This window comes from Meles meles, chromosome 18, assembly GCF_922984935.1.
Source record: "Meles meles chromosome 18, mMelMel3.1 paternal haplotype, whole genome shotgun sequence".
Classification (NCBI taxonomy): domain Eukaryota; kingdom Metazoa; phylum Chordata; class Mammalia; order Carnivora; family Mustelidae; genus Meles; species Meles meles.
Window position 1 is genome coordinate 24,360,270 of NC_060083.1, and position 24,121 is coordinate 24,384,390.

Sequence of the window (24,121 nt, forward strand, 5' to 3'; positions counted from 1 at the left end):
GAGTCTCAGGTTTTTCAAATTCCAAGAACGGGAAAATAATGTGAATGATTCATCAGGATTTTTCTGTTGGGTCATGCTCTGTCGATCTGTATCTTTTATTTAGTTGTTTGTGTTTGAACCTGTGGTCACAAACCCCGAGTAGTGGAGAGTCGGGCCCCAGATGGGACAGCCTGCGGGAATGTCGGCCTTCCCCACCTTCCCGTATTAATAGGTTACAGGTTCCTGCCGCAGGGGCAGGTCGTATTTCAGAGAGCAAGACCACATTTTCAAGAATGTTTAGATAGCATTTCAATCTGTGGTGGAATTTTGTGTTCGTCTCCTTAGAATCCAGACAGAAAGGAAGCCCAGAAGAAATAATTGCTTTTCCTGTCATCCCCTCCATCTGTCTTTTCCAGCAGTTTGTAACGTAAGCTGATGGCGAGACTTTTTTTTTCCAAGGAGCATTTGGGTCCCCTCCTTGTCAACTCGTAGGGGTAAAAGTCTTGCTGTCCAGCTCTGGCTGGCTGGTGGTTTGCTGAAGAGAGACTCTTACTTGACTGGCACAGACTTGGGAGAGTTATAGATGTTCCAAAATACTGAATTTTATAGGTCAAGAGGCCCCAGATTTCCCTCTTCCCTGGAATAGAGGAAAAATGTGCCTTCAGAACTTGTTTCCAAAGCTTCTGAGGAACACTCGGGAGGAGGGCAGTATTACGGACCAAAGGAAATTTCATCTTGGTTTTGTTCAACCGGAACTGATGTGCTTTTTAACCTCTAAAGAAGGGGGAAATGTTTACTTCCCCTTCACAGTGTCTTAAAAGATATTTTTAGCAAAATTTTTTTAGAAAAGCAGTGGTTCTCGCTGCAAAACTATTTCTGAAGAGGCAGTGACTTAGAAATTGAAGACACAGTAAGGCACTTTCTTTGATTTCTGAGATTGCTGAAATACCAGCTGCATGGTTCGCACTCGGTTCCACATTTTGGAGAGCCTTTGATTGTTCACCACCTCCTACGTGGCAGGCTTGAACTGGTTTAGTCTGTGACCTCTTCTAACCAGACTGTGATGCTCATACAAAGTTAATATGGCACAGAATTCTCCCCATTTTCTTCTGCTGAAATCATCAGGCAAAAGCTTTAATTAAATGCCCACATGTTTCAGACTTCGTGGATAAGATGAGTCAATTCAACTAATACACGATCTGATATGCTGTGAACCGTATGCAGCTTCCTGAGAATTAAAACAGACAGCTTGACCTCGGGTAGAAAGAGGTGAATAGAGGATCGGCTTGGAAAAAGAAAACGTTGGCATGTGAAATCTCAAGAGTGGCCAAAGCTTGACCAATTCCCAGTATGCTCACTGAGAAACACCAGAAGGATCAGCCACAGGGCTTCTGTCTTTGGAATAGAGCTTGGCTGCCATGTTACTGTTGCATCAGAGCAAGACTAAGGTTTGGGAGGGGAAGAAACTGTTAATTGCCATCTCTAGCCCAGCTCACCAGAATCTGATTGTAGGAAGCTTTAGGTATCCGTAGTACAATCTTGCACCCAGTTCAGGAATCCTTTCTGTGACATCCCTGACAATTCATTGGCCTGCTTCTGCTTGGACACTCATGGTGATGGGCAGCTACCGTTTTGTTCTACAGGGCAGTCTCAGTCTATTCCAGTTTTGAACAGCTTTAATTGTAAGAAACTTCTTAGACTGAACTAAAATAGTAAAATAGACCTCATTGTAACTTCTCGTTGCTCTTAGTTGTGCCAGCTGGACTGGTGCAAGCCTAATCCCTTTTCCTTATTATAGTTTCTAAAATTTTAAATGGATATTGTGTTCCTTTCTTAGTGTTCCTTTTCCTAGGGTAGCCATTCTTAGTTTCTTCAGCTCTGTGATCTTATTTCCAGACCCTTTATCATCCCGGTTGCCTTGCAGTTTGTCAGCATCATTCTTTTTTTTTTTTTTTTTTTTTGTCAGCATCATTCTTAAAATGGGGTTCCTGGCCAGGAGTAGACATGCTGTATGGACACACAGTGGGATGCCTCAACCTCCTTGTTCTGCACTGGTGCTGTGAATGTGGGAACTGGGGGTTCAGGGGGACTGAAATTCGTTATTATAATTCCTGAAATTGATTACTCATTTTTGTATGAATAGATTCATTCTCTTGAGAGAATACTCATTGATTTTTTTAAAATTCTTTAAGGAGTCCATGACTCTTCAGAAGTTAAGGACCACTGGTTTAGACACTGTTCTCCCATCACCTTGGACTGGGTGCAGTTTCTGGCAGCTGTGTCCCGCTGTTGGCTTCTGCTGACAGTCGAGTTGGCAGTTCTCCAAAACCCCCAGGTCAAGAGTTGCAGACAGATGCCCACAGAGCTAAGAAAGTGACCTAAATGGCTTCAGCAGGCCAGCATGCACCCACGTGTATCCCGTGGGCGAGTGAATGCCCTTTCTAAAAGGAGACAGCCACAGCCCAGTTCAGACCAACTGTGGTCAGACCCAAATGCAGACCCGGAGATGCCAGATCTATCAGTTTCTTAAGAGAAGCCGGAAATCCGGATTTTTATGTGACTCTCCAGATTTTTAGATGTTGGCTTAGTGTCTTCTACAAATACTGTGAAGGCCAAACAAAACACGTCTGTGCCAACAGTTTGCAACATCTGCCCCAGGTCTTTTTTCATATGAACTACTTTTCAACTTTTTCCCTCCTCTGTTTGTTTAAGAGATTCTTTTGAGATCAAGTACTGGACTTTATGTCCTCCCCCCACCCCCTGCCACACACCCCATTTCTTCTTGCTAGTTCTGCTTGATTGTCCCAGCCAGTTGAGGCCTTTTGGAGTCTTGATGACCTCCCCATTTTATCATTAGCAGACTTGCAGGCATGTCTTCTATGTCTTCATTCACATTGTAGAGGAAAAGGTTGAACAGGGTGGGTTCAGAGCCATGTGGCATACTTTGAGAGACTTACTCTTCTCTTCCTTATCCTCATTTTGGTATCAAATGGCCAGCCCCAGAAAACAAAGAATTTTTTCCTGTCCTTGGTATCTGTCCAAGGCCATGTTTCTTAAATTTCCTATGTCTCCATTTTCCTCAGGAAAGGGGACTAATCATACTTGCCTTCTCTTTTCATGGAGCGATCATAAAGATTTACTAACAAAATCAGAAAAACATCTTGCCTCCTTTGTGTTCTTTGCTTTTCACCCTCAAAATTAGCTTTTCATCTAATTCAGGCATTAGAATGAAAATAGCTGTGCTCCCCAACACCCTGCACGAGGTAAATGGTGGCAGTTCACAGCATAACATTGATCTTTGTTACGTGGAGCTATGAATTTGTACTTGTCAGCTCTCTTGCAGGATGGTTTGAATTTTTCCCCTTCATCACTTCAAATTTATTCTCTCTCATCCTCTCTTTGGGAGGAAAATGAAGCCTGTTAATGGAATAAAATAAACGGCATTACTATTAAAGGGACCATAAATAGATTGAAAAGGAAGGGGAGGGGGCATGGCACTCACTTCCTCCTGCTGAAAGATACTAATTCTAAAGCAATTGAGGTTTTCAAGCGCACACTCAAGTTTTTCCAGTAGTGACGGAGAATGGTTAGGTGTTTTTTGTTTCTTTTACATTTTTTTTGAATTGTATTTTTTCAAAATGCCCACAGAAGACACTAACCTTTGGAAATTGCTAAGACCTTAGAATGACCTGGGAGGGAAGCCCCATGACCACCCAGTGGGGCACTGCTGGAGTCAGGTTGTGAGAGATCTCGGGGCTCTGTGCTTTGCCTGCAGCCTTTTGTAGGGGAATGGAATCCCTGGTTTTGATCGAGGCTCCCCAACCAGGATTTCTGACATCTGGTGCAGAGGTCAAGGTTGGTTTGCCTTTATTTGACAGGTTAACTCTGAGTGAGTGTTAAGTTTGGCCTGTTTGTAGAGCTACTGACTGTAGTCGAGGCAAAGACTTGTAGAGAGACTGGGCCAGTCTTAGCACCATGCTTTGTCCCGGTTACTGCACAGGATCCTCCACAGCATGATTTGGCAGAGTGACTTGGCCCCTGAGTATTGGAACCCCTCGCCACTTGTCTTCTAAAAATCGGTGGTTTGAAGACAACCCGTAAGGAATTCAACAGCTGTCTTCTCTCTCCTCTGCATATAGTGAAGGAGTGAGCATTTCCTTTGAATTCTCTAAGCATTGGGGTGATTGGATGTTGTCACTGATGTAACATAGAATGGCAGCCTGGGTCAAGTGAAAAACCTTTTGAATTTAAGTTTTGACTGTGCCACTGAGTGTGACTTTGGACAAGTTACTTAGCTTCTCCGAGCCTCGGGTTCTTCAGCTGTTGCGCTTACTTGGAGGTGGTGGGACTCAGTGCGCATAGCAAATGGCCCCTGGTAATCTGTGAGAAATTGCATTAATCCCTCTCTGGCTCCTTGAACATCTCTGCCACATAGGAGATGGCCCATGGGTGTCCCCATTTCTCCGTGGGAGCCTGGCCTTCCTTGGATTTCAGGATATTTGGTTGCCTTTAGCTCTGATGGGTTCAAGAAGAGTTAAGATTTTTCCATTTTTTTTCTCATCGTTAACATGAGAGCAGTGCTCTTCCTGCTTTCTGCATCCTCGACAAAAGCACAGCTGACCAAGGGCTTTTAAAGTAGAATGGTGTGAGAAGTTCATTAAGATTTTAGATTCCACATTGCAGCTAATCGTTAAGAAGCCACCACTTTTCAAGGTTTGATGTCGTTTCAAGGAGGATTATCAGCGAGCACCTGAAAAAGGTATTAAAATATTTCTTTTCGGGTGCCTGGGTGGCTCAGTGGGTTAAGCCGCTGCCTTCAGCTCAGATCATGATCTCAGGGTCCTGGGATCGAGTCCCGCATCAGGCTCTCTGCTCAGCGGAGAGCCTGCTTCCCTTCCTCTCTCTCTCTGCCTGCCTCTCTTGTGATTTCTCTCTGTCAAGTAAATAAGTAAAATCTTTTAAAAAAAAATTTTCTTTTCTAACTACTTATCTCTGTGAAGCCCGATTTTCATCATATTGTTCAACCATAACAACGTATCACAGCAGTCAGTACAGAAGCATATGTGCGAGTCCAGCTGGCCTCTATTACAGTAGACACGGAAGATCATTGCAAAGGCACAGAAGCAGTGACACTGTTCTCAAGAATTTTGTTTTGTTTGGGGGGAATAGAGTTTTTTGTTTGAAGATTTTATTTATTTGAGAGAGAGAGCGAGAACACAAGCAGGGGAGCAGCAGAGGGAGAGGGAGAAGTGGACTCCCCACTGAGCAGGGAGCCTGATGTAGGGCTCAATCCCAGGACCCTGGGATCATGACCCAAGCCGAAGGCAGACGCTTAATGACTGAGTCACCCAGGTGCTCAGTAGAGTTATTTTTCATAAAAATGTTATTTATGTTAACATGTAATGAGCTTATTGTTATTTTTAAATAGATTAATAGATAAATGGTTTTTAAATTTCTCAGCATTAATTTCCAATATGGTATATATATATCAGTAGATACAATCCAGAAAAACAAAATCTCTTTGTGGTCCTCAGTAATTTCAAGGGATATGAAGGGACCCTGAGATAAAAAGTTTTAGAAATGCTCTTTCTGGGCGCCTGGGTGGCTCAGTGGGTTAAGCCGCTGCCTTCGGCTCAGGTCATGATCTCAGGGTCCTGGGATCGAGTCCCGCATCGGGCTCTCTGCTCAGCGGGGAGCCTGCTTCCCTCTCTCTCTCTCTGTCTGCCTCTCTGTCTACTTGTGATCTCTCTCTGTCAAATAAATAAATAAAATCTTTTAAAAAAAGAAAAGAAATGCTCTTTCTGAGTAATATTTCAGTGTTAAATAAGTAGGAATCTCAGGCAATTTGTTCTTTTTTTTTTTTCTTAAGGTTTTATTTATTTATTTGACAGCGAGAAAGAGACAGCAAACGAGCGCAAGAAGGGGAGCACACAAGTAGGGGGAACGCTCAGTAGGGAGCCCAATACGGGCTTCCATCCCAGGATGCTTGGATGCTCACCTAAGCTGAAGGCAGAGGCTTAACAGACTGAGCCCTCCAGGTGCCCCCTGCAGGGAATTTGTTCTTGATTTTTTGACAGTGACTCTGATTAGTATATTTGTTCATTCACTCACTCAGTAAATACTGAGTGCATGCCTTCTGTGTGCTGGGCACTAATGCTGACAAACTAAGCAAAGAGACATGAATTGTGATGTTTACTTGTTTTCTGGATTCTGTATCTGTTAAGGAATTAGACCTGTGACCTTGGTTCACTAAGCATGTTTGCCAGAAAACAGATAGAGAAATTTATCATACGACTTTTCAGATTCTACTGGTGATCGTATGGCTTTTCCATCTCATCAGTTAGCTTAGTTTTTTGTTTTGCCTTTTTTTTTTTTTTTAAAGATCTTACTTATTTGAGAGAGTGAAAGAGAGAGCATGAGTAGGGGGAGGAGCAGAAGGAGAGGGAAAAGCAGACTCCCTGCCGAACAGGGAGCCCAGTTTGGGGCTCAACCCCAAGGCTCTGGAATCATGACCTGAGCCGAAGGCAGGTGCCCAATGACTAAGCCACCCAGGCACCCCTTGGTTTGGTTTTGTAATATTTAACCCTACCTGCTGTGTCACTATATATTGTCTCTTTAATTTATTGCTGAGTTCTGGCATTTTATTTTTATTTTTATTTTTATTTTTTTTAAGATTTTATTTATTTATTTGACAGAGAGAGATCACAAGTAGGCAGAGAGGCAGGCAGAGAGAGAGAGGAGGAAGCAGGCTGTCTGCAGAGCAGAGATCCGGATGCGGGGCTCGATCCCAGCACCCTAGGATCATGACCTGAGCCGAAGGCAGAGGCTTTAACCCACTGAGCCACCCAGGCTCCCCGAGTTCTGGCATTTTAATCTGGGATTTGCATTCATATTCAAAAGCTTCATTCCTTTTTTATGACTGAGTATATTCCACTGCATGCATCTACCACATTTTGTGTATCTGTTCGTCTGTTCTTGGGCACTCAAGTCATTTCCACCTTTTGGGTGTCATGAAAAATGGCAGCGGATATTGACATACAAGTATCTCTTTGAGTCCCCCCTTCTCAGTTCCTTTTAGTATATACCTAGGCATTGAATCACTGGATCATACAGTAATTTTTAATCATTTCAGTATTTAATTTCTTTGGACACGTGTTTCCCCCATTGTTCTGAACACTAATAGATTTAGTTTTCCACTAGACAAGCATACGTTCCTATTTTATCTTCATTTACTCCATAGAGACTGTATGTTTCAGATTAGCCATAGAGTCATAAAAGTTGTGTTCAGTACTACCAACAGTGATGCTGCCCCCTCCGACCAGGAAAACTACCCGGATGATTTCTTCTAGCTAGCAAGTCCAGCAGTTGGATTCTTTCCTCCCTGACCTTAGAAACACACGAAGTCCCACTTGTGTGCAGCGTGACTGCTGAAAATGGTTTTAGGAAAATAGTGTGCCAAGAAGGAATACTGAAGTTTATTATTCTTCTGAGCCATCTCCATATAAATTGACACCCTGCAGGAGCCAAGCAAGGAGGTCAAGTGTAACTTTTGCCATCTGCTTGTTTCCATGTTAAAGGCAGTCACAAGTTTAAACCAGTCTTTGCATCTAAAGAGGAAAATGCCATTCATCACTGCTCTAACTGCTCTGGCTATTACCCAGGTCACTCTTGCTTCTGACTGCTAGGAGCTAGTGATTTTGGAAGGAAAATTCCATCCTTAGTTTGAGGCTGCACATTAGAAAAATTGCTGACAGGGCAAAGCTTTCTGGGTTCCAGGTCCTTGACACAATAAGTCATTCAGATATGTTTAAACAATGGATGGAAATTTGAAACTCTGTCTTCGTGTAAGAACTTGACCTCCTTTTTCCTCTTCCTTTTTTTGTCCATGGAAATGCAGAATTTAGAACAGCATGAGTTCAGTGCTGTGGTTGCCCTCTCGTCCTTTCCATTTATAAATCCCTGTGAGTCTGTAATATAGCTATAAAATTTCCTTTCCTGTAATTTGGACTCAGGTCTCCTCTAGAAGGAGATTAATTTTGCAAAACTAGAGATAATGCTTTTTTTTTTTTTTTTTTTTTCCCCTTAAGTCTGCTTTGGTCTGTTGCTCTACAGTCATCGAGATTAAAGCTCTAAAACATGTGAGAAACTTACCATCCTTCATACAGTATTGGATCACATGCCAGGGTTTCTGGCTCTTTGTTTCCATGTTATATTGTAAATCCTGGACAGATGCTGTTCATCTCTAGGCATCACATGTGATACCTAGAATATGGATGTTAGGCAAACCGTATCAGTGCTCCTGTTATAATGGCCTTCAGCCAGAAGGGTGAGAGTTTCTTCTGGAGTTGTACTTACTGACTGGTAAATCTGATGATCCAAATACTGCTATTCATAATGGTAATACCATCGATAGTAGGCCAAGTGCAGTAGGTCAAGTGCTGCGCCCTTTTTTTTTTTTCATTGATGCTTGGAGATTCTGATCTTTGGAGATTTCTGATGACTGACTAGATTAGCATCTTACGGTCAGGTTCCAGTACATTTTTTTTTTTAAGGATTTTACTTATTTATTTGGGGGGGGGGGATTGGAGAGAGAGAACAGACATTGAGCATTCCCCATTGAGCAGGAAAGCCCGATGTAGTCCTCAATCCTAGGACCCTAGGATCATTACCCGAGCTGAAGGTGTAAGGGCCTATTCATCCAGAGGGTCCCACCCCGGTTGAACAGCCATTTTGTTGTTTATGCAGTAAAACTTAAATTGACCCTGCCCCCGCAGGGTCACTTACTTAAAAAGCAAGGGGGGGGGGATCAGTCCCAGGTAAAAAAGCCCAAATGCAAGGGTAGGTCAGGTCATGTAGGAGATAATGGCCCAAATACAAGGGTGGGTCAGGTCAGGTGGAGACATCCAATCAGTAAAGCATGTACACTGTCTCCCTAGCTACCAAGGAGTGTGGGCCCCGCCTTTTGGGCGCCAATTCTGACCAAGGTGATAGGCTAGTTCAAATAGCTCCTATGGGGTGAATTGTAATTCAATTGGCCACCCCTGTGTGACCTAGCATGACTGTACAGCTTCCTCTGTATGTTACAATCTCATTGGCCACCTGTGTGTGGCCAGGCCCAACCACATGGACTTTGCTCTATAAAAGTTAGTCTGGAAGGGGGAGGGGGGGAAAGGGTTGCCCTCTCTGTGAGAGGCGCGGCCCCAAACAGTCGGTTTGATTCTTATTGCTTGGCGTGAAATAAAGCTTTGCTTGACCTTCACTTTATATCAGTCTCGCTCCTTTAATCACGGACCCATTATTGGGGGGCCCAACAAAGGCAGATGCTTAACCAGCTGAGCCATCCAGGAGCCCTAGGTTCCAGTACATTTGTCAGGCCTGTAGTTACCCTCTTCTCTAGAATTAAGTCGGAACTGTCATAAGACTAGTAGGTCTTTCTTGATTGGTTCACTATAAGCGAAGACATGTTTGAGTTGCTTTGAAAGAAGGTAAGTTTGGAGACATTTGTCTGAATCTATAATGCTAATGTTTTTTTTTGTTTTTTGTTTTTTTTTTTAATATTTTTTATTTATTTGACAGAGAGAAATCACAACTAGGCAGAGAGGCAGGCAGAGAGAGAGGAGGAAGCAGGCTCCCTGCAGAGCAGAGAGCCTGATGTGGGGCTCGATCCCAGGATTCTGGGATCATGACCTGAGCTGAAGGCAGAGGCTTTAACCCACTGAGCCACCCAGGCGCCCCATATAATGCTAATGTTTTACTACAACATAAATATGTTTATCTTACCTTCTACAACATATTGTTGCACATATTGATCTTGACGAAGGTGTGAATTAGCCATATAGGTATTATTCTCCCCCATTTTTCAGGTGAAGAAACAGGCTCAGATAGGTTCTGTGACATGGCCCAGATCACACTCAGTGAATCAGAAATCCAGATTTTCTGATTCCCAGGATGCTGTGTACTTGCCCATCCCAAATTCTCTTTTGAAAGAGTGACACGCTTTAGAAGATTTGGGAGCCACATTTTTCTACTTCAGAGCCTAAAAGGTTAAGGGGTTCCCAAAGGAATCCTGGCAGTGAAAGTGACTGTGGCCTGATTAACCCTCTGGGTCCATCTCAGCATGATCAGGAAACCGGGCTGAAAGAAGAGCTCAGGGATACGCCGAGAGAGCTGTGTGGTCTTTGTGCACCTAGGGTATTGGAGAGAGTTCAGTGAAATAGGAAGAGAAGATCATTGAGATGAAACCCCAAGGTGTGGGGTAGGGGTCTGGGCCATAGCCTAAAGGGCATTTGGTACAGAAGGTATCTCCAAAAATCAGCTGGAGGAACACCCAGATGTCAGCACAAAAGGTGGTTTTCTTCTGAATAAAGACTCATGATCTAGGTGAGAGTTTCTAAGTGACTAAAATAAAGAGTAGCAGTAAGATATGGGGGCTTCAAATTTAACTTGGCAACCGGGAAGTCTGAGCTGTTTGTGGGAAGCAGTCCTTCGTTCAACTTGGACAAATGGTTCCTTGAAGTGTGCCCCATCTCCTAAAAACTGAACTTCTGTACCTTTTGTTTGGCAGAGACGTTTGTTTAAACACTTCCTTCCCGCTGCCAGTTGGGGTTGTTGGTTTCAGTGTGCTTGTGCCCTAGGTTGCAGTTCTGCAGGGCAAGCTGTGCTCGGATGTACTCGCGGCTCCCAGCTCTGTCAGGGCTGAGTTGTTTTCAGTTACGGTGGATAACAGATAGAAGCAGAACTGGAAAGGATCAGTGTTTAGTCTTGTTTGGGCACTGCTGCATTTGTGTCCCAGTCTTGTCTTATGATTCTGTTGGGTACCCCAATAATGGGTCCGTGATTAAAGGAAGGAGGCCGATACAAAGCGAAGTCAAGCAAAGCTTTATTTCGCGCCAAGCATTAGGAATCAGACCCACCGTCAAACAGACCAGTCTGGGTCTTCCCTTACAGAGGACGACCCCTCCCTGCTTTCCAGACCAACTTTTATAGAGCAAAGACCATGTGGTTGGGCCTGGCCACACACAGGTGGCTAATTAAATTACAATTCACCCCACAGTAGCCATGGAAACTAGCCCATCACCTTGGTAGCTAGGAGACAGTACACCCCTCAATGATTGAATGTCTCCACCTGGCCTTACCCACCCTTGTACTTGGACTTTGTTACGTGGGACTGGGTTCCGGGACTTGCCTCTAAGCAAGTTGGTGGGGGGGGGCGGCGCAAGGTCAATCCAAGTTTTACAACAGAATGACAGTTCAACCAGGGTGGGGCTGCTCTGGCTGAATAGGCCCTTACAATTCTAACTTCTGGCTTGTCTCCTAAAAACAATAAAAATGAACTCTCTGGTTCATGTTTTCAGTGGATGTGGTTTGCAGAAATCATAAATAAAAGTGACTTAGGTGGAACAGAGCATTTTAACAAATAAGGTGAGAATTACTCCTTTTGCCCTCTATATTCATTTGGTTCACAAACTTGGCAAGAAATCTGTGCTTTGAATAAAACCGCTTTATACTTAAGGGTTCTGAACGGCCAGTGGAGGAGTTAGGGTTGACACCAGCGAGTCTTATCTCATGGGTGCCCATCTGGCATTTGATGATTTCTGGCAGTCCTAGAAGGTCCGTGGTGTGTTCTAGGATACGGGGAAATTGCACATGCAGCCATCCATAGCTGTGAGATTCCTGTAGTCTCCGCTACTATTGGGCGCCCTTGTGGGGAATGGGCTGCATTGTGATTATCGTTGCGGCTTCTTCAAGCACCTCTCCTGTTTCCATAGCAGCAGCTCTTGGCAATGCCAGGGGTGGCAGACAGTATCAAAACAAGGGACATTCCATAAATAAGGACTACTTATGCCTTGCTGTCTACCTCCGGTAGATGTCCCTTGCTTTCCAAATGATTCTAGCATTATTTACGTGTGCCCTCTTTGTGTCATTATTTTACAGTTATTTCTGTTTCTTACGTGTATTTCTTATGAGCTCTTTAAAGATGGGTCCCCATCTAGTGATCTTCTCTCCTCAGTGTCTAACGTAGTACATGTAATAGGCTTACTTTTTTTTTTTTAAGATTTTATTTATTTATTTGACAGAGAGAGATCACAAGTAGACAGAGAGGCAGGCAGAGAGAGAGGAGAGGAAGCAGGCTCCCTGCTGAGCAGAGAGCCCGATGCGGGACTCGATCCCAGGACCCTGAGATCATGACCTGAGCCGAAGGCAGCGGCTTAACCCACTGAGCCACCCAGGCGCCCCTATAATAGGCTTACTTTTTATTGAAGAAGTGAACAAAAGATTGAGACTTTTTTCTTTTTTTCCTGGAGAATGTCTCATTTTCAGCATAGTTCAAAGGTACAGTTTCCCTGATCCGTGAGCCATTCTTCCGCGTGTGCCTGCAGATGTTGACCTTAACCAGCTTACTTACAGACGCTAAAGGATGGGTCCACAACCTTTGGCCATTGAAGGGATAGTCACATTTGAAATATCGTGCTCCCATCTGGGAGATCTGGGAATGATACTAATAATGGCCATTTAGTGAGTCCCTCTTATGAACTGAGTTCTCCGTCAGGACTTTCTCGGGTGCAGAGGACAAAGTCCTAGTTCGGGGGGGGGGGGCGCTATTTGAAAGGTACTCGTGTCTTGTTCTGAAGAAGTTGAAGTCAGACGGTGGAAGAGTACTGTCTCAGCCGAGCTTATCAAACAGTTGAAGCTGGGATTGGAATAATGCTCAGAATTTTTCTCTTTGTCTGTCTCTCTGCATGTGTTGACTTTATCATCCCTATCTGGAGACCAGCCTCTTTCCCTTACTGGGGAACCTTGCTGCTCTCTAACTTAGCTTCTCACGTTGGGGCTCCCACCAGAGAGAGGTGAACACTCTTTGACAATTTGTTCTGGAAAATCACAAGAAAACTGTTTGGCTCAGCATGGACCAGGCCTGCTTCTGAGACAGCAGACTCCATAAGAACATGATAAGAGGAAGATTCCCAGAAGGAAGGAACTGGGTAGACAGTTCCAGAGGTGTTCACAAATAAGCCCTGTTTCCCTTCCTGACAAATTGTCTTTGTGGGCGGAGCTTCTGTTCTAGAAATGGTGAGCTTGTACCTCCTAGAAGTAGAGTGGCTTGGTAGAGATCACACAGTAAGTGGCAAGGCCAACACTCAAATCTCGGTCTGCTTGTTCAAAAACCCTGCTCTTTACTAATATGATGCACTGCTTTTCCAAACAATAGGAAAGGAACTGGCAGACAGATGTAAAGTTGGGCCACAGAAACGATAGCAGAATAGGAATAGTGGGAAAATATAACTTTCTTCCCAGGAACCCTGAGTATTAGCACTGTATTTTTTCAAGGAACATGAAGCCATACCACTTCTTCTGAAAATGATTAACCTTTTCCTCCTCCCTGCAGTGGTGACAAATGGGATCTCAGTTTCAGATCTCTTAGAGGCTGTGTGGACGCACAGGATAAAAGCGATACAGTTCTCTGATAGCGCAGACTACAAAATCACATGCCTCTAAGAGCCAAAGGGGATATTAATTTCTCAAGGCATTTCCATTGGCTCAGATCTCCTCTGTCTACACAGGTGGCAAATGACAGTTCTGGAAAAAAATTTTTTTTTAAAGATGAAAGCAAAAAGCAGTAGAGTCTGCAGCGCCAGGTTCCATGCTGCTTGTCTTCTGTGCACATGACCTAACGTGGCTTTGGTATGGTCTGTTTTGGGTCTAGTTTGGGAGGCAAGAAAAATGAAGAATAACGGTTATGGTTAATGATGCACAAAAATACAGAGATAGCCTAATTGGTTCTGCTCCGCCTTCTAAGTCAGCTCAGTGGGAGGCTTTGTCTCTCCCAGTGGTAGAATTAGAGTTTCTAACGAGGACCACTGTAGTAACTGCCGCTTAGTAACACCCTTGGATTCCGGCGGCAGCCACACTCCTGTGCTTGGTTTAGAAATTCCGGTAAGGGGAGATTGAAAGCAGACATTTTTGGGTGATTACTTCTGTTTTTAATCCACATACAGCCTGGAGTGGGAAGGTAGCCACATTTTCTTTTAAAGAATTTCTAGGGACAGCTCCAGAATCTATTTTTCAGCACATTTTCTGATTAACCAGGTAGTAAAAGTATTTTAGCGTTACTTGAAAATAAAATCTAAACCTTTTATAAGTCTTTAATGATCCTTCTGAATGACAAAGCACTCCTCTTCCCATGCCGTTGATAATTAGAGACTAGATAGCAAACATCAGGGTGTGTGTGATGCTGGGCTTAATGGAATGAGCTTCAGAGGAACCCTGTTGACTTCTGGAAAAGGAGTTGTATTAAATTTCCTCAACTTCGTACATTGTTATAAGGAGAAGTATTCCAGTCTGAAAAAAAAATCTGGCAAACAGTTTATCTTTCTTTAAGACTGAAATGGAGGATTGTGTCAATCTTACTTGTTTGCTGGAAGAAAAACGTGGTACCTTCAGCAAAGACAGTTCTGGTAGGATGCCAGATCGAAAGGAGCTTTGACTGGAAACTGTCTGAGAAGGGATGGTGCTTGCTTCTTCAGACCTTACACCCAAGTATTGAACTTGGTCCTTTTAGCCTTTCTCAGCTGAATGTCATGTGTCTTAGGATATTTGGCTAGAAGATGGTTCTTCTAATGCCCTGAGAGCATCACTGTGCCTGACATGATCAGTAATATCACAGAATTCTGTGCAAGCTGTGCCCCAAAAGCCAGTCCTTGCTGGTGGGCAGTTGTCTTTCAGGTAGTGCTTTTTTACACCATGACCTGACATTTTTTAGAAGACTCCAGAGGGTTTAGAATTTATTGGCCCCTTGCAGCATCAGGGGCATGAGACTCCATATTTGCCAGGTAGAGAACAGTTACAGAAAGCGTGGTACAGCATTTTTGAACCACTGCTGGTTAGGCAAAGGCAGGGGTGTCAGTCAGCACTCCGCATTCAGAGCAGTGGTCTCAGCATGGCTGCTCCTCTGGGAGGTGCCCTGTGACAGTTTTAATGACTTGGCAAGTTCTTGGCAAGTTCCAGCTGTGCTCTGGCTTTGGTTAGATGCTGTAGGTGATGTGACCGTATATATACTCAGTCCCCAGAGTCACTTTCCAGAAGAAGCTGTTAATAATTATACTGAGACAGGGGCACCTGGGTGGCTCAGTGGATTAAGCCGCTGTCTTCGGCTCAGGTCATGATCTCAGGGTCCTGGGATCGAGCCCCGCATCGGGCTCTCTGCTCTGTGGGGAGCCTGCTTCCTCCTCTCTCTCTCTGCCTGCCTCTCTGCCTGCTTGAAATCTCTATCTGTCAAATATATAAATAAAATCTTTTAAAAAAAAATAAATAAAAATAAAAAAAAAAATAATTATACTGAGATAGTAGTCAGAAACTGGGCCTGTCCTTCTGGCAGCCAGAATGGGTGATTGCCTGAACCTATAGGGGATATAAGAATGCCAGTCGGGTCCTTGGTCTACACTCTAAAGGACATGTACAGCCTTGTTTGAGAGCTAATACATTTTTTTTTGAGGGAGAGTGCGTGGATGTGCACAGGCATGAATAGTGGTGGGGGAGGGGCAGAAGGAGACAAGGCCAAGCAGGCTCCACACTCAGCTCTGCGCTGAGCCTGACTCGGGACCTTAATCCCACGACTGTGAGATCATGACCTGAGCCAAAACTGAGAGTTGGACACCCAACCACCTGAGCCACCCAGACGCCCCAAGAGCTAATATTTATACACTAAATAATCTCAGAACTTTGTAAAAAAGTTTGTCTCTTCTCTTATTGTTCCATTACCATCCCCACTTCCAGCCTCCCGAAGTAGCTTCTCCTCTTCTGTTGAATCATTCCCACACTTGGCAGGTGCAAGCATTGCCCTTCACTCCCATCTGTTGCCCCCATTTTTCTCACCTCTCATAGCAAACGCATGTTGAAAAAATAATCTACACCAGGGGTCAGCAGCCTTTTCCTGCTAAGGGCCAGATAGTAAATATTTTGTATGGCGGCCCCTGCTCTGTACTTGCCTCTATTCATCACATAGTCACAGTTCACTTCCATCCCTCAACTCCACTGCAGCTGCTCTTGTCAAGGTCGTCAGCAATGTCCCTGTTGTCAAAATCCGTGGTAATTCTCGATCCTCGCGTACATACATTTTTAAAGAATATTTATTTATTTGAGAGAGAGTGCGTGCGTGCACAAGTGGTAGGAGCAAGGAGAGAGGGACAGGCAGACTCAGCGCTGAGCTCTGAGTCCAAAGAGTAATCCTTGATTCTTTCCTTTCCCTCATTAGCCATATTCAGTCATCAGTCAGTCCCACAGGTGAGATCTTTCCAGAAATCCCAGTCACTCGGCTTCTTCCCAGCACCGCTGGCAGCCTGCTCTAGACCTGCCCTGTTTCTCACCTAGACCAGCCCTTCCCAGCGGTCTTCTTTCATGCCTGCCTCTTACAGCCCCTGCCACACAGCAGCCAGGGCGGTCTTTTATGCATGTAAACCATTTGCCAGTCCCTCCTTTAAAACCCTTCAGTGACTTCTCATTGAACTTCAAACAAAATCCTGTGATTTTACCAGGCTTTTGAGGCCCCCCCAGGCTCCAGCAACAGCCTGCTTCTCCAAATTACTAGCACTTCCCACTCGATGATCCTGCCGTCCGCTGCCTTACTTTTGGTCCTTCCAAGCACTGAGGGCTTTTTCTGCATCAAGATCTTTTATTTGCTGTTCTCTCTACTTGGAATTCTCTTACGCCAGATCTGAAAATCCAGACTCTTCCTCATCCTGCAGGTCCCAACTCATATATTCTTTCTTCTGTGACCACTGTCTCCCTCACTCCCACCGCCTGCCTTAGTTCCTCCAACACGCCTGTCCCTCTCTGAAATTTTCTCCTTCCTTTCTTCAGTTAGTTGGTTTTTTTCCAATATCTTCCCCCACATGCCACTTCTCGGAGTAAGTTCCTTGAGGACAGGGAGAAGGACCATGTCTTTCTCATCCGCTATTGGGTTTTCAGTGCTTAGAGGAATACCTGGTACATGGAAGATGCTCAATAAGTATTTGTTGATGGGGCGCCAGGGGGGCTCATTCAGTTAGTTAACCATCTGCCTTCGGCTCAGGTCTTGGTCCTGGAGTCCTGGGATTGAGCCCTGCATTGGGCTCCCTGCTCAGCGGGAAGCCTGCTTCTCCCTCTCTCTTTGCTGCTTCCCCCGCGTGCTCTCTCTCTGTCAAATAAATAAAATCTTAAATAAATATTTGTTGACTGATAGAAGGAATGAATTAGTGAAATGCTGACAGAGTAACAGTTCAGATACAGGTTGTCTTCAGTCACAAGACAGTGAAGTCTCTGTGGCTGGAAAGTGAGAATTTGTGGCAAGAGTATAGATTTGAAAAATAGCAGTTTTAATAGCATTTTAAAATTATTAATTTATTAATGTATTATTAATTTAAGTTATTAATTAAAATAGCATTTTTTAAGTACTCCCTACTCTTACTGCTATTATTTTAAAACATTCTGGCTTAAATCATAGTTTGTAAAGTTGTGGCCTTCACGGTGAATATGTGGCCTCCCTTGCTTCTCTTTCTCTCCTACCAAATGAATGAAACAAACAAAAGCCAGTGCTGGCGATGGGCCCTCTGGGCTCCCACAACATTCTGTACATATCTTTTTATCATATCTCAATGTTTTTACTGTGTATTATCCTATTTGCCTTATTAGAATATAAACTCCTTGAGAGCAGGAATTACATTTTTGATCCCTGCATCTCTAGTCTCATGTTTGTTGATTGAATAAAGTGGATGTTAAAATTTGTTCTAGTTCCTGAGCAGCATGGCCAAAACACAATGATTTAGCAATTATTTCTGAAGGAAAAATTATGATCTAGTGTTTACAGATACCTGAGATAATCTAAAAAGTTTGAATAAAATAGTTTATTCAAAGACAATCATAGAAAAATGCCTTTCATAAATGGAGAGGAGAGGAATATATGGAAGGTTCTGAGGTGGATGAAATTTTATATACATATATATAAAGTATATATATGAAAAATACATAATTTGTGTGTATATATGTGTACACACACACACACGTGTATGAGTAATTTACTACTCTAGCTACAGTTTTATAAAATTTGATAGCATAGCAAGGTAAAACGTTTTCCTCTCTCATTTCCTAGGTTAATTAGCCTGTATTTTTTTCAGTATGGGAGGATTGCAAAACCGAATTTTATTGCTTGAAAGAAGGCCTGCAGTTGAAGTGCTGGCACACTACATTGTGTACAGAACTACTGTAGTTGATGGGTTTGTCACCTGACTGTCCTGAGAGCGAAGACGGAGTGTGTGTGTGTGTGTGTGTACCGTGATGGATTTTTTTAAATATTTTATTTATTTATTTGACAGATAGAGATCACAAGTAGGGAGAGAGGCAGGCACAGAGAGAGAGAGAGGAGGAGCAGGCTCCCTGCCAAGCAGAGAGCCCCAAGCGGGCCTCGATTCCAGGACCCTGGGATCATGACCTGAGCGAAAGGCAGAGGCTTTAACTCACTGAGCCACCCAGGCGCCCCTATACCGTGATGGATTTTAAAATTCAACTTAATAAGCGTATTGAGCGCCTACTGTAGTATTCTAGGCACTGCCTTCAGTGCCAGTAAGTCACAATGAATGAGATACATCCATCCCTGTGAGGAATGTCATGGTCCAACCAAAGGACACATTCCCCCCCAAAATTATTATAAATGTTAAGTATGCATAAAGGATCAGAGGCACCCAGATGATGAATGATTTGATTCCACCGTGTGCCACATGCGTGTTTACAGGCGAGGGCACTGGGAGGGAAGGGGAAGAAGTGGCATTTGTACTAGGCCATGGGATACGGCAGAGATTTGCACACTGTCGGTAGCTGTGTTGAACATTTTATTTTGAAACTTCCCTCCTTTGGTTGTAAATGGAGATTCGATATTTTTTATTCCTTTTTATCACTTTTAATTTTGTTAGGACTTGGTTTGTCATAATCTTGGGAAGTCTGAAGTTGGGTGATAATGGTAGTAAGCAGCGCTCAAAAGACTCTTGCTTATATGCTGGTTTTGAGGAGGTGAATTTTAGAAATGAGGAAGAGTGTCAAATAAAATCTTTAAAACAATTATTAGAAATGAGGAAGAGAATTCTTGGGATGGGGAGGTGGAATGAGTAGACGAGGATTCACTCAGGGAGGGGCTTAGGGTAGGAAGCATCAGATAGTGGGCAGCCCCGTGGTCATAATGAGAAGGAAAGGCATGGTCAGGGGGACATTATATGTGCGTGTCTCTTTGTGTCTGTGCAGAGGTGCAGCATGCATTTGCTTGGGTCATCCTGAGCCCTGGAAAGAAACCTAGTATTTGTGCAGTTTTTTACACCTGTAGTATCATTGAGTCTTCCCCAGAACCGTGGAAGTAAGTGCCATTATCACCACTTTGCAAATGAGGAAACAGATGCCCGAGAAGTTGCACACAGAGTGAGACTGCAGAGGCAGGCCTCACACTGCTGCCTGCTGGCTGGAAAACACAGGGTTTTCTCACACCGCCACAGCCGTTTCCGGGGTGCTGAGTCCTAGAATGAGAAGGGCAGGATGGCAGGAAACTGGGAGGAAAGATGGCCAAGTGAGGCACCCTCCCAGGACAGAATGGGATTGAGAGAAGCTGCTCAGTGCGACCCATTTCCATTCCGTCTCGTCTTTTGATCATTTCCTACTTTGTAGGTAACATTCCCCGAGTTAGGAATTTGCGGCTCCAGGAGCAATGCCAACTCTTGTTTGAAGACCAGAACTTCTGGTGATTAAGATCCTATGTCCAGGTGGCAGAAATCACAAGTGTAAAACGCCTTTGCTCACAAACCTTTGTAGATACAAATGAAGCGATCCAGCAGAGAGAACACGTGCTGACCTGGCCTGCCCCAGGCTGGGGTACAAGCCACTGCCGGAATAATGTCCCCTCAGGCTCAGTCACAGTGGGCTAAAGGAACGGCTTCTCAGAGGACCTTCTGGACCTGCATGTTAGAAGCCATAACACAGTCACGTGCGACAGCTCAGCGTGTGCAACTCCTATTTGGGATTGAGCCACACATGGGGCAAGGAACTCCAGAAGCAGCAAGGAGTCCCAGTATCAGAAGTGGACAGCCCAGGAAACCTACGAAGGAAAAGAAGGCACAAACCCTGCCTCCAGCCAGGAAGGAATTTGCAGAAGAAGCCACTCCGCGTTTGTTTTGGGGAGATTTTTTTTAAAGTGCAAAGAGAAGATGTGTGAGTTTGTGGTCTAGAGGTAGCTTTTTTCATTGCGTATAGCTGGACACAGGTGTCCAAATCATTCTGTCCGGGCTTCTGTCCTTCTCCCTTCGTCTCGGCTTCGTGGGGTGCCACTGTCAGGGAGCCTGGCTGCTGCGCTGTGCAGGCTGAGAGGGCTGCACACAGCTCTAGGCTTACACTGGCCTTATTGTTATATTCAGAGAGGGCTCGTGAGGCCTGGTTGGGACAGGCCACTCTTCAATCCAACATAAATAAAGTATGTTTGATGAAATGCAGTGTGAGTTGTTCTGGCTGCCGCATCTTTTCCAAGTACAAATGTTCTGTGCGTGTGTGGTTTTAGCACCCTGACAGCTCCCCGAACATTGCTTCCCCTACTCACAGACGTGACCATGGCTTAGCGTACTTTTAATGTGTGGCATCTATCTTCTCAGTTTTCCAGTAAGAAGCCTTTGGCTCACCATTAGTTTGGTTTTTGGTGTGGTTTTTTTTTTTTTTTTTAAGATTTTATTTATATATTTGACAGAGATCACAAGTAGGCAGAGAGGGAGGCAGGGAGAGAGGGGGAAGCAGGCTTCCCGCTGAGCAGAGAGCCCTTTGTGGGGCTCGATTCCAGGACCCTGGGATCATGACCTGAGCCAAAGGCAGAGGCTTTAATGCACTGATTAACCCACTGAGCTACCCAGGCGCCCCTCACCGTTAGTTTTAAGTGTCTTCTTTCTGACTTCATGTCATAGGTTTCTAAACAGGGTACTAGAAACGTCTGTAAGGTTTGCCACAGTTCTGGAGTCGGTTGATTTTGTTGAAAGTACAGTCTGCTGGAACTTGCAAGATTCAGAGATTCTCCCACCTTACAGCCACCTGTGTCTCTAAGCTTTGATGGTTATTATGGACATGTGTGTGTACAAACAGATGCACAAAAAGGCACAAATGTGCATGTCTCATTTATGTGTTGTTATCAATAATGTAATAATTCCTAAGGGACAAAACACTACAATAAGATGAAATCAAAGAGGGAGACAAACCATAAGACTCTCTTGACTATAAGGAATAAACTGAGGGCTGCTGGAGGGGAGGGTGAGTGGGGGAGATGGGGTAACTGGGTGATGGGCATTAAGGAGGGCACGTGATGTAATGAGCACTGGGTGTCATATGCAATTGATGAATCACTGAACTCTACATCTGAAACTAATAATACACTCTGTGTTAATTAAATTTAATAAATAAATTAATAAAATAAAACTAAAATAATTTTTTTAAGATTTTATTTGTTAATTTGACAGACAGAGATCACAAGCAGGCAGAGAGGCAGGCAGAGAGAGAGGAGGAAGCAGGCTCCCCGCTGAGCAGAGAGCCCGATGCGGGGCTCGATCCCAGGACCCTGAGATCATGACCCGAGCCGAAGGCAGAGACTTTTTTTTTTTTAAAGATTTTATTTATTTTTATTTGATAGAGAGAGATCACAAGTAGATAGAGAGGCAGGCAGAGAGAGAGAGAGAAGGAAGCAGGCTCCCTGCTGAGCAGAGAGCCCGATGCGGGACTCGATCCCAGGACCCTGAGATCATGACCTGAGTCGAAGGCAGCGGCTTAACCCACTGAGCCACCCAGGCGCCCCTAAAATAAAATTTTTTTTAAAAACCTATAGTAATCCCTGAGATGGATGGAGGGAGATCATTTTTTAAATTAAAACTTTATGATTCAGGTTGGCAAGAATCCTGTGTATTTGCCTATATCCGAATGCTAGAGTCTGTCTACCGCTTGGGTGCAGTGAAATTGTCCACACAAGTATAGCGAATCCAGAGAGCTTTGTGGTAGTTGTCTTCTGAAACTAGACATGATTATGGGATAGTGACTAGTGCAATCTTGTGTTGCTTCATGTTTGTCATTCATTTCTCTTACTCTAGGCACTTGAAGAGGCTCAGAAAGCTATTCAGCAACTCTTTGGCAAAATCAAAGATATCAAAGACAAAGCAGAAAAATCAGAGCAAATGGTAAGTTTCGTTTTCTTCCAAACTTTCTTGCACTCGAAGAGGAAGTTCAGTTCTTGTCCAGTCATTCTGATTACTGGACTTTTTCTCCCACTCACTGCCAGCCACGGCGCCCACATCTCTGAATCAAGGCCTGGGAGTACCTTCCAGATCGATTCAAGAGGAGCTGCTAGACATACGGTGACTCACCCTCCCAGCTGCCCTGCAGTTGCAGCCCTGTTTTTAAATGGGAAAAATTTTCTTCTTCTCTCCCCAAAATAGTTTTCTAGTCATTTCGGATTCCTTTCGCTGGCATTTGTATATGTCATACATTTCTCAGTTGAGATACACGATATACTGTAACGTGGTATAGTGTGAAAACTGCTACTGGATCTGGGTGGGGCGTCTCCTGCCACGATACTTGCTTATGGTTTTGATTAAGTTCTCCCTTGACAAATTTGTGTTCCCTGGTGATGTACTCAGGAGGCCTCTCTGCCCACTGGGAATCCAGCCTCCCCCACTCCTGCTCCGTGAGGGGACACCGTGAAATGTTAGCTCCTGTGCTCGCATTCTGACCACGTAGTGCCGTGTCTCTAAATTGTGTCTGAATTCCAGTTTCTTCAGCTGCAAAATAAGAACGATAACACCTGCCTTAAAGGACTGTTGGAGAATTAAATATGTGAAGGGCACTGAGCATAGTACTAGGCTTGTGACTGAAGTCATTGCTAATGTCATTTCCCCCCCCTACTTCTTTTGGTTCCAGAAACTCCCGAATCCCTACAGTCTTCTTGCCCTACATCCTCTTCTAATTTATTACTATAGGAACAGAACTGCTGTCACCTTTCTGTGTATCCTGCAGCTCTCTTTCATTGGCCATTTGGCAAGATAGGGAAGGATATGGAGTGGGAGGGGGACGGGCAGCTTGACAGAGTAGTGTAGCGCACGACCTCTGAAGGTAGGCTGCCTGCGTTGGGATCCAGCCCCTCTACTTACAAACCATGGCAAGTCATTGAACCCATCTGTGCCTTGGTTTCATCACTGTAAAATGGAGGTAATAGTCCTGGGTACATCCCAGGATTGTGGGAATTAAATGAGATCACGTGTGACACCCACAGCCCCTGAGTGAGAATCGGTCATTGCTGTTCTTACCGTCAGCTCTTCTATTCCTCCTCCCAGGCAGGCAGTGTTATGGGCCTTAACTACCAAAGGAGGGGTCAGAGGAACAGAACCCTTTCGTCAGAGGGAAAATATGAATATTCGTGCTTTGTCGCAGAATTCAGTAGGCTTTGAGCGGCAGCTCTCTGTCCTCTGAGAGGGATTCGGATTTATGGTTCTTTCCCCAAGGATGTGCTGCCTCAGTGCCATCCACTGTTCCCTGAAGAGTGAGAGTTAGTAGATGTTTTATTTTCCAGCAGTTTGCTCTCCTGGCTTGTGCTTTGCTAAAGGGAGGAAGAGGAGGGCCTGGAGAGAGAATGGATGTTCGTTGAGCTCCTTCAGGGTGCCAGCTACTGTCATAGATATCCTTTGATATAAGTAATCTAATTTAGCTTTCACAGCAACTTAATCAACTAGGTTTTATTTCATTATCATTTTTATGATTACCCTTTTTTTTTTTTAAGATTTTATGTATTGGGGCGCCTGGGTGGCTTAGTTGGTTAAGCGTCTCCCTTGGGCTTAGGTCTGGATCCCAGGGCCCTGGCTCCCAAGGCAAATGCGTAACTGAATGAGACACCGAGGTGCCCCTGTGATTACCCATCTTACAGGTGAGGAAACAGCCTCAGTGAGGCTAAGGAGCTTATTCTAGGATACAGAGTTGGTGAGTGGAAGAGCTGAGATTCAAAACGTTCAAAACGTCACAAACTCCAAAACCTACCATAGCATGTTCTGTTCTTTTTTGGCTGCCCCTGGCTAACAGTTCAGGCACATTAGCTCTGGGTATAATGATCCCTGTGACT

The 24,121-nt window shown here is 44.3% G+C and overlaps 1 protein-coding gene across 2 annotated transcripts in view; it reads left to right on the forward strand.

The window, feature by feature from the left end:
• The window catches only part of VPS53 (VPS53 subunit of GARP complex), a 136,617-nt gene that overhangs the window by 15,508 nt on the left and 96,988 nt on the right, over positions 1-24,121 (forward strand). The window contains exons 1-2 of one of the 2 annotated variants that reach the window (XM_045985092.1): positions 19,531-19,541; positions 22,104-22,190. In XM_045985092.1, coding sequence (XP_045841048.1) covers positions 22,188-22,190 — 3 coding nt within the window. In that variant the 5' untranslated portion in view covers positions 19,531-19,541; positions 22,104-22,187. Of the gene's footprint in view, positions 1-19,530; positions 19,542-22,103; positions 22,191-24,121 lie in introns of those variants that run through there. The other variant, XM_045985091.1, reaches the window with a different exon arrangement.